This window comes from Sarcophilus harrisii, chromosome 2 (genome assembly GCF_902635505.1).
Source record: "Sarcophilus harrisii chromosome 2, mSarHar1.11, whole genome shotgun sequence".
NCBI lineage: Eukaryota > Metazoa > Chordata > Mammalia > Dasyuromorphia > Dasyuridae > Sarcophilus > Sarcophilus harrisii.
The window spans coordinates 524,405,207-524,416,365 of record NC_045427.1 but is presented as its reverse complement, the minus strand read 5'-3'; the positions used below and the strand labels follow the sequence as shown (position 1 = coordinate 524,416,365).

The 11,159-nt window shown below is 30.1% G+C and overlaps 1 protein-coding gene across 4 annotated transcripts in view; it reads right to left on the bottom strand.

The window, feature by feature from the left end:
* Nucleotides 1-561: 561 nt before the first annotated feature.
* Nucleotides 562-11,159, bottom strand: part of VPS13C (vacuolar protein sorting 13 homolog C) — a 177,104-nt gene continuing 166,506 nt past the window's right edge. For 2 of the 4 annotated variants that reach the window (XM_031955443.1, XM_031955444.1), the window contains 5 exons: nucleotides 10,354-10,468; nucleotides 5,705-5,793; nucleotides 4,052-4,175; nucleotides 3,558-3,641; nucleotides 562-1,882 (listed from right to left, as the gene is read on the bottom strand). In XM_031955443.1, coding sequence (XP_031811303.1) covers nucleotides 1,793-1,882; nucleotides 3,558-3,641; nucleotides 4,052-4,175; nucleotides 5,705-5,793; nucleotides 10,354-10,468 — 502 coding nt within the window. In that variant the 3' untranslated portion in view covers nucleotides 562-1,792. The other 2 variants (XM_031955445.1, XM_031955446.1) reach the window with 1 other exon arrangement.

The following is an 11,159-nucleotide window of genomic DNA, read 5'->3' as shown; positions in this document are numbered from 1 at the left end:
ATAAACCTGATTTTTGCATAGTTTAACATGATACCCATGTCATTTTAGAATAAACCATTAGTTCAATGACTCAAAAGATATCCTATAGATAAAATAATATGGTATCTCTAAGTCATAATTAAGAATTTTTTAAAGAAGAAGACTGATTGTATACTTTTTTGCAATGTTTCTTTATGCCTTTAGAAAAAGTATCTTTATTCATTAGTACAGAAATTTTGTTTAAAGATGCACATTAAGTGATAATTTTCTTCATAGGAAAAAAATGACAAAAAGGCATATAGTAACATAAAAATTGGTATTGCTTATTTTCTATTTCAGAAACAAATAGTGGTTAAACTCAATTTTTGAGGACATATAAATAGTACTATTGGAGTGATCCATGTAAAACCTACTTGATGACAGGACAATGTGAAATTTTAAATCTCCATTACTTATGAACAAAAACAAAACATTATCAAATTCGTTCCATTTTATTTCATTATTTTATGAGACAGGTGACTGATAATAAATCCTTTAAATGTTATAGTTTTATTCCAATTAAATTAAGAAAGCTCAATTATCTTTTTTTTTTTTGGGGGGGGGGGAAGGCTTAATAAACAGTGTACTCCAGTCAGCCAGATCAGGCTGGTGTATTGACATGATCACTTCTTCAAAGAATACTTTTCTTTCTTATATTTATGTATGGATTTAATAGCTCCTCTTAATGAGCATTTCAAAAATATTTCTGATCATGTGATACTTATTGTTCAGACTGCCTTAAAATCCTTTATAATTTGTTAAATAATAATTTGGGGGATATTGATAGACATTCAATGTGTTTTATAAAAACATTTCATATCTCTAAACCATAAAACATATTCTGGGACATTCTGGGACAGGCATATACAGTTTTCCTCAATGTTTGAATTATATTCAACATGGAAAAGAAAATATAGAGCACTCTAGTAGTTAATGCTGCAATTTAACCCATACCCATTATATTACAAAGAGAAAAAAAATATATATCAAAAGAAAAACATAGATAATAAAATGTGTTTTTCTTAAGAAATAGGAAAAAATTAAGAAACAGGAAAAGATTATGTAATTATAGTGGATCAAGGAAGCACTGTCTTCTTATTTCCTATGGTATCAATTTGATTGTGGACAAAAATCCAATTTTCATTTCACAGGTGATTTTTGTTCACCATGACATAATATACTTGAAATTTATCTCACTCAATTATTTAGAATGACCAAACAAAATTATCAGTATCAAACATTTTTCTGTTGTTTAAAACCATTAAAGAAAGCAACAATCATTTATAAAGTTCTTTTCTCAAGTCTCAAACAGGATTACAATTTACAATTAGACCTGTTGTTCCTTGTCAATTTGAATTTATTCCTCCCATTCCAAAAATGGAAAAATCTTAAAATAACAGACACATCTCCAGGCATTTAATGTACTACTCAATAAAGAAGTATCTGTGCGTGTGTATATGTATAGTATCTGCATTTATATATAGATATATAAAATGTAGGTATGTATATGTAAATACACACATGAATATATACATATATATATAATGTCACTGCTTACAAATTAACTTAGTCCTTGAGAAAAAAATAATCTGTCAAGTTCAGTCAAAAGGTTTCTTACATGAAAGATTATCTTGCTTACATTCTTCCAGAACATGATAAAAATTCTGACTTCGCTACAAGACAGCCATGACATCCAATTCATTTCCAACAAGATCAAGATGATAATGGAAGAAGAGCATCAACCCAGTATCTGGGAGAATAATTAAGGCAGCATTTACTGCCTAAATAATTTCAACGATGATTGCTTCACTAGTTTTTGCTGGTGTCTTGTTGACTGAGCATTATCAATGGCATTACACGCTCTCTGTAAAAAAGAATATTATGAATTAGAAAAATAATCATAAATTGTAGAAATAAAGACTAGGGGAAGTGAAAGAGAAGAGAATAAACAGAAGAAATTAGCTGTATTGTTATTTGACAAGGTTTCAATACTAATTTTCCTACCACATAGACATCTATACTTCAAAGGGCAATGAATAGTTGAATATGGTAGGATCGAATCAAAGTTTTTTAAGGATGGGAGAAACCAGGACTTCTCTTTAGAAATGAAAGGATACTGGTAGAGAGCAATTTTAGAGGAGACAGATTAAGATTACATGTAGACAAGGAGTCTTTGCTAATGAAACAGCCATCTCTTCATCACAGATTGGAGTGATGGACATAATAAGTGTATCAGAGACATGTGAAATGAGAAGAAAGGAAAAAGAGGGAGCTTATGGTATGGTGTACAGCCTCAGTTTTTCAATAAAGGATGAAGTGAAATCCTCAACTGAGAGAAAGAGGAGGAGCCTGTGGGATTTGAGCAAAGAAAAAAAGATCTAGAATAGGTGCAACGGCATATGGGATAAAGAATTGATTAGAGAGGAACAGACGGATTGCTTTATGACAATGGGGGCCCAACTGAGATTATGTAATTATAGTGGATCAAGGAAGCACTGTCTTCTTATTTCCTATGGTATCAATTTGATTGTGGACAAAAATCCTATACCTTTACTTAGAGATAATGTTAGCAACCAAACCATATCATTTCTGCATTCAGCAGTGGAGAAGGATTTATTCTCACCTATCAGAATTATCAGTTTATATTGCTTTTTATCACATATAGTTCTCATTCTTGTCAAAATTTGTTACAGCAGAAATACAATACACTCTTTTCTTAAAAGAGATAAGTCTCAATTCCATCCAAAAAATGTTAATTTCTGGAGAAAAAATTGGACTCAAAATAAAATCTTCTAATCTTTAAATAAATTTTAAATATGTGGAGATCAAAATGTAATTTACATAAAATTTTAAGATATGCTCCTATCAAGATACAGTATCAATCTTTTAACAAATAACCTTGTTCAAATCTGTCAACATTACATGGCAATCATAAAATCTGAACTCATGGTCACACTGAGATAATGAAGACACACACAGATAAGGAGATATATAGAATCCTCAAACTCTAGCATTTTCCTCACTCTATGTGTTTCAGTTGTCCTCTCAAGACCAAATTATAAGTCATTTAAAAGCCAGGAACCCTGTCTTAAATAACTTTCTGTTCCTATATTATATAATACTCAAAACATAGTCATGCATTGATACAACAAACATTTCTTAATTGTCTACTATATGCATGACATTAACATCAAACAAATAATGAGCATTATATGGGCTGAAGCAAATCTAGGATGACTTGTCCCCAAGTAATTCTGTTGGAAGTCAGAATCTGAACAAATAGGCAAGCTAGAAAGTGGAAAAATAGGAAAGAGTGTTTCAATTGCACACTTTGAAATCATTACTAGACCTCTTATTCCTGGTGAGTTCCAAATCTAATTGGCAAAAAGTCATGCAAGGATAATTCTGAATTTATCTACCAAAATTCTAACAGAAAGCATTATTGTTCTTTCAAATTAAAGAATAAAAATTCACTAACTGAACAGCACTAATATATTTTTTTCTTTACTTTTCACTTATAAAATCTTTAAATGATTTACCATTGCTATTGTTGGATTTTGAAGATAAACTTTTCGTAGACAAACTTGATTGACATTTTCCTTTTTGTGGAAGAAGCCATGATCCTGTTTCAAAAGAAATGACAGAAGAGAAACAATTCTTGCTAGGCATAATAAAACAGAAAACAACTCACAACTTTTAAATGGATGCTTAAATGCCAACTCTACTTTCTACTATGCTTTCAGTTCCCCAGGATATTAATAATTTGGAAATCTCACTATTCTGCAAAACTGAATCTTCTTGGTCCTCACATTTCATTAGCACCTTCTGCTGCTCTGGTTAGATCTTATGACTGGAGGCCATTAACTATAGGGTCCTACTTAAAAAGGAGCTGAGTCTTTTCCACCAGTTACTCTGTGTTTGGACTTTTCTGGAATTTTCTATCTTGTCCCCCACACCAGGTACCTTTACTCCTTTCTTCCTGCTTTTCAGTTTTGTTTTATATGGTGTCTCTTCTCTCAGATTATTTACTTACCTTAACTGAGATTTTTAGGAGATTATTATCAACACTTGGAGGTAATACAAAATCTTCAAAAGGGTGCTGCCATTCTATAGACATGTGACCTAAGATTTCCACTTCCTTCACAAAGAGCACTCGCCTATTCATAAAGTTAAGCAGAAAAAGGTGATTAACAAAATTCATCTTTCTCCTCCTACAAGCTATGTTGAAAAATAGTATAGTCAACCGGTCACTGACCAGTAAAATGCATATTGCAGTTGACATTAAAGAAAACTAAGATTAAAAATAATCCAACACTTTGGGAAGTTTACTCCTTGCCATTTTTGCAGTAATTGGAAAGGTTCAATGTTTCATAGAGCTACACAAAAATTAGCAAGTATAATATTTTGGACAAAAGGAGTTTCCAGTTTCAACTGCCTTATTCTGAAAAAATATGTACATATGTCATTACTGGCAGCACTATGGCTAGAGAAATCAGATGGGCAGAGGCCTTTTTTTACCTGGAAAACTTTTTTTTTTTTTTTTTTTGGTTCTTTGATTTTGGGAGTTTTTTTTTTTTTTTTTTTTTTTTTTTGGGTGAGACAATTGGTGTTAATTTGCCCAGGGTCACAAAGTTAATAAGTGTCAAATAGTCTGAGGCTGCATTTAAACTCATGTTCTCTTGAAGTATTCCAACCACAAAGTTACTTAGTTACCCCCAAAATTGTGTATTAATAGCATTCATACAAGAAAGAGAACACTTTCTAGTCAAGAAAGAACATGTAAAATGTCACAAATGTTAAATATGATTAGATTTTGATGCCTTAACATTTAGTACAAGAAAACAAAAATCCATCAAGTTCAAGAAAATACTGTATAGGAAATGGCCTTTGATGTAAACTTTCCATGGTACAAATATGGAAGAATGCAAGAATCCCTAAAAGACCAGGGGACCAAATGAACCTAAATAAAAGCTGGTAAGTTTAGACATCCTCACCAAATATTCATCAAAAGTGGTAGCTGGAATCTAATGCAACTTTTGTCTTCTATACCTATTCAACTTTAAGCCTATAAAATATTATCTAGAAAATTTGAAAGACATAAAGAAAATTCTCCCAAGTTAGATAATGGAATTAATCTTAGGGAGAAAAACAATGAGAATCTCTGTCTGTTCATTTATTTCAGAAAAATGAAACTCTCACAAAGATTCTAGGACACAAATAAAAAGAAACAGAACTGATCTATAAAAGACAACACCAGATATTCTAAACATAATCTTACATTTAAATGTGATGCTATAACTACTCATTTGATGAATGTTGAAAGTTAGCAGACCTAGGTTTCAGAATCAGTTCTGCCACTGATTAGTTATCTTAGATAAATTATTTAACTTGTCTAAGTTGTAATTTCTTTTTCAGTAAAATTATGGGGTTGGGTTAAATGATATCTAACGGTGAATTCTGGTTCTACAGTCTATGAAATTTTATTTAAATTTGATATTAATCAAGTCTATCAATCATTAATTTACATTATTGTTCAATGTGTGATTTATTCATTAAGTCATTTATTGTATTGATTTATTAATTTATATTTTAATTCCATTTAAATTTTAAAATTCATTAAGCCAACTATTTATTCTTCCAAAATTTCCTTTTACGTACAGTTATATTTGAAGAATGTCATTTTTACCTATTTGTAACCACAAGATTAGCCTTTTTGCATGTAGGAATGGCGCAGTGATACCGGTAAGTTTCACCATCCAGCTTTTTTATGTGATTCTGAAAAGAAAAAAAAAATTCAAACACTAGACACACATGTTTGCAGTCACCTCCATTTACTGAAAAGCAGATATTCTCATTACATTGCAAGTTCTAGATTTGAAACATCAATTCCTACAAATGGAATCTGAACTAATATTAGCATAGGAAACTAGGGGAAAAAAAACCCTTCCATGTCCTTTGCCAATTTTCCTTATTTCCTATACAAATAAATATTTACAAAAGGTTTACTAGCACCATTTCTACTACAATGATCTTTTTAAAATTTTAACAAATGACCAAATTGATTTTAAAAGATTAATTAAGCTCTGATTACAGAATACCAAAATTATGAAAAGGAAGTACTATAATATTATATTAACAAACAACAGGAAAATGGCTATATCTAGGAATTTCCTCATCCATAATGCAAAAAGGTAACATATTTCATTACTTTAATGTAACTATAAAATAAAAGATACATTTGTAGATTATATATAGACAGGATTATATTTACCTGTTTTTTTTATTTCAGATAAAAAGTACAATGACAATATTAATGACAATGACAGAATTTCTAATATTTTAAAAGTTACCATAATTTTTTTGCTAAAAACAAATATAAACACAAGACAATCCAAATAGAAACAATAAATACAGAAGAAACATTCTTCTGGACTCTTTCAAAGTCACTATTACATGTAATATGTGCACAGTCACATTAAAAACTGAAAAACTGGTCATTTCAATAATCAAATTATCACTTAGGTTATTAATTGGTATTTAGATGTATATTATGAAAATAATGTGAGGTAACTAATTTCAAAATACATAGAATTTGCAGTTAATAAGCAAATAACAGTTTAACAATATGTAAATAAATAACACAAGTCAAATATCATAGAAACACACTATATAAACAGGCAGCAAGATTATTCTACTCATGTCATTTTCTAGTATCAATTCTTCAGATGCCTGGTCCAAGTTCATCCTTAGGCAATCCAAAACTCCAGGAAGGAAGGAAGGAGATCCATTTTCAGAGAGAAGGTGAAGTCTTATTTCTCAGAATGGGTCTCAAATTAGGGTATAATTGTCATACCAAAAGTCTGTGTTAGGAATTCACTGGAATACCAATTCTTGGATAAAATCATTTTACATTTGTGCTAATTTTTCTAACTGGAAAAGTTATTGTAATTTTCTACATTTGAATTTCATTTTTGAAATATAAATTTAATATGTATGATACATTCAAATTAAAATGTATATTAAATTCTAACCATTTTCTATCTTGTACATATAACTATTAGCTTACTACTCTAACTTTTATGTTGGTAGTTGAGCTTAGCAAAAAAAAACTTTTAAGTATAATTTTAAAGTATATGACATTATATTCAAAACAAAAAACCAGTTTCTTTTCTGCTTTAATAAATTCCACTGGCCAATCTGAAAATTTAGTGCTTAACTATACATGTTTATTTCAAGGGTTTTTTGCTTTCCTTTTTTTTTTCCAGTAAAGGGAAGGAGAGAAGAAATATTAGAAAGAGAAATAAATTAAATGGCTGTTAAAATGAAAAAGAAAATGCAACTAAAAAAATCCTGTAGCATTTAGATATTTCAAATGAAGTTATTTAGGCATGTTGTCCATGAATAGCTGGTAAGTTAGAGACTAGATCAACTGCTAAGGTACTAATATCCAAATTTTTTCTTACTTCCATTCCAGAAGAGTAGGGAGTAGTTTGGAAGATTTTTTCCTTTTCAAATTGAATTAAAATATGTAACAAGATTTGATATCCAACAATGTGAGAAAATCATTAATTATTCTCATTAAGCAAAAATAATATAATGAGAAAAAAAAAGACATGAAAGTCATGAGAAATATCTAATAAATGGCTAGTAAAAACCTAAGAACTTGTGGTTAGTATCATACTGTTAAGAACTTAATTGTACTTTAGTTGCTTCATTAATGTTATTTTTACTTTATATAAAGACATATACATATATATGTGTGTGCATGTGTATATAATATACCATAAATTTCCTGAGGGCAGAGACTCAGAGGGCAGTACATCTTTTGTATCCCCTTCAGTATAAGATATATAGGTAGACACTCAATACTTGGTTACCTGATTGATTATTATAGAGGGAACAAAGGAGAAAATTCTAGTTTTCCTAGAGGACAAGCTTGAACAATTGTATTACAAAGTTATCAAGTCCTCTTCCTATTTATATAATATAAGGGACTCTAGAGTATTCTGGATTTTATGATATTAGCAATATTACTTATGAGTAAATAATATATTACTAATGAATAAAATTAACAAGTCCACTGATAAATCAAATAGGAATACATATTTATTTCCTTAGAACTTTTTTAAAAAAAAGATACACCTCTTAATTATGTACTTCTTATAACACATAAAGAAGGGAAACACAAGATAATATGTATTAATATAAAAATTATTTAAAGTATTAAATAAATAATAAGGTAAAACACATGTAAGTAAAGGGGTTTCTAAAGTTAAGTTCCATCAAAAGCTCAGTATACCCTAGGAAAGAAAGTATCAGTTTTATCTTAAAATAGACAATTAATGGATGATTTAAGACTATAACTCAAATTTGTATCCATCATTTTCACAGAAAATTATATGAATATACATATACACAGCTGTTTCCCAAGCTCTAAAGCATCTAAGAGAGTCTTTTTATTTCCTCCCTGGGTAACAATCTTAAAAAAAAAAAATACCCCAAATCAAGATTTGAGATCCTAATACTCATTCTACACAGGTACCACATATCATGTCAATGTTCATTTAAAATTTCAGTCTAACTTTTTTAATTTAGGAAAGCATTATAGACACCGGAGGTGACAATGCATCATTTTATAGACAGAGACAATGTGTACAGAAAACTGCAGTATATTATGGTAAAGTCAGGTGGCTCAAAGACAACAGATTCTCTTCTAATAAAAATCATATATTGGACGAGATCATTTCAGATGAATATTAGAGAAAAATACCACCACATTTCCCTGATCATGCTAATTTTCAGAGTTATATTATTCATGAATTGTTAGAACTGTATATGAGGCAAGAGAATAATTTCTCTAAAATCAAACTGGTCTTAAAAGTCCATAGCTGGTTTGTAAAGCACAGAAAATTGTGTATGTTTCTTAAATAATTCTCTTACAAAGAGTAATATATGGAGTTACAATAATCAAGACCAAATATTCTGTGCCAAGTTGAGACTATTTTGAAAAAGTTTGAGTGCAAAAAAAAAAAAAGTGGCCGTACATAGAAAGTTCTAGAATAAAATAAAATGTGATTGATGTTTACTTTGTCTCTTAGCTAATTGTCTTAAATCTTCAGTACAATTTGATTTGCAATTCATCAGCTGTTAATAATTAAAACAGATGCCCAAGATGATACACTTATAACTCAACAAAAGCTATGGCATTCTGAGAAATAAAAACTGTGTAACCAAAGTGTTAGGACCTCAGAGTTAACAGAAACAAAACAATGATTCTAGTTTTGTATTTTCTATATTGACGTTTCATAGTGTTCACATGAAGAGTATTAGAAAAGATGAAAATTCTAAACTTGAAAAGCAAAAGCCCATCATTTTGGAAGCTCAATAAGGCTTTTCCCCTACCTAACTAAAGAATATAATTTTTTTTAATCACATTTTTTTGTGCTTCAAATCAGTTGTCCTAATACTTTTATTTGGTATGTCAAATGCCTATAAACTAATACTTAAAAGTTCAAATGAAATTAAGGGTCTAGAGAATATTTCATTGAAATTGACCCTCAATCTAAGTACTCCACAAGCAGTAAATTAATACCACAGTATTTTTTAAGGATGAGACCAAGTAGTAGTATGGGAAATATTTACTCCTCTATTTCCAGTTCTTGCTGTGTAGGCAGAAAAAAAGAAAGATAGAAAATAAAGTTAGAAGCATGCAAAAAAATAAAAGCACAGTAACTTACAATAAAAAAAAAATTAAAGGCTAATAACATTACAGATTTCACTTTCTTTTGAGGACAAAGCTGGTAGCATTTGCAAGACAGTCATACTTAACACATAACAAAGATAAAGCTTGAAAGTCAGAAAAATAATTTAAAATATGTTTTAAGAATCAAAAATACTTTATGCTATATAAGCTTTCATCTATGTCATCCTACCTGAATTAGTATTTATATAAAAGTCCCAATAAAGCAAGTAATATAGAGAAAGAAAAGCTGTGGAATTCAAAATGCCTAAGTGAAACATAAGAATGTGATACCAGAAAGCATGAAACACAAATGAACACTCATTAACTGAAGAGTTTGCCCACCCTAAAAGGGTTTCATAACTTTTAGGGCTTTTTAAAAACATTCTTATTTTTCTCTGTCCAAGCTAAATTTTTCCAAGCAGACAATTGCCTATAGTTCCCATTCATAGTGCTAAGTTAAATCAATACCCCCCAAAAATCCAATAATCAAGAGTCAACTACAAGGACAGCCCAAAGAATGTAGTATAACACAAATTTCTTTGAAATCTAAAAATATAAACATAATTTTACATGACCAAAAACATAACAATTACCTCAAATAAATCATGACCTTCAGATTCACTTCTGTCATATGGTCTTATGATCCCATCTTCATGAATCAGGCGAGGAGGGCGGAGAGTAGATACATCTTCAGTTGATTCTGCTGCCCTATATGAACAGAGAAGTAAGAATAAAACAAATTTGGTGTGATGAATTTAGAGTCTGGAGGACTAACAGGCACATCACAACCTGGGATGTGTAACCTGGATTAGTCACAGTGACTGGTGCATAATAAGCACTTAGTAAACGCTTGCTGACTGACTCTAACTCAGCTGCTTCACAGAATCAATGAACTCAAGAGTCTCTAAGGTTTCTTTCAGCTCTAAACCTATGATCTGTGATTAACATCCTCTTCTAAACATCAGTAGTCTTTAGAAATGAAATGAAAACATAACAACAGCTTTAAAGGGGAATGGATAAAGAACTGCAGAAAAGATGATCAAGATCAGAATGACAAATACATAGATTCCAGCATATTAAAAAAAAAAAAATCCTGAAAGACATGTTCTTTCAACTTACCAATAAAAATATGTCAGAAATAATCCAGAAGGAAAAAAAACATCAATTAGGTATTGAGCTTTGTATGTGTTCTCTTCCAAAAGATTATTTTTATTGAATTTTAATCTAGTTTGTATTGCTACTGGCTACAACACAGCCTTAGACGTTCCCCTTTAATTATCACAGTAAAACTGGATCAGAAGTACCTAAAGTATTTCACTCTCACCTCAGAACAGTATACTCTACAAAGATATAGAATAGATAAACTAGTGAAATACTATACTACCTTTGTGCACCACCA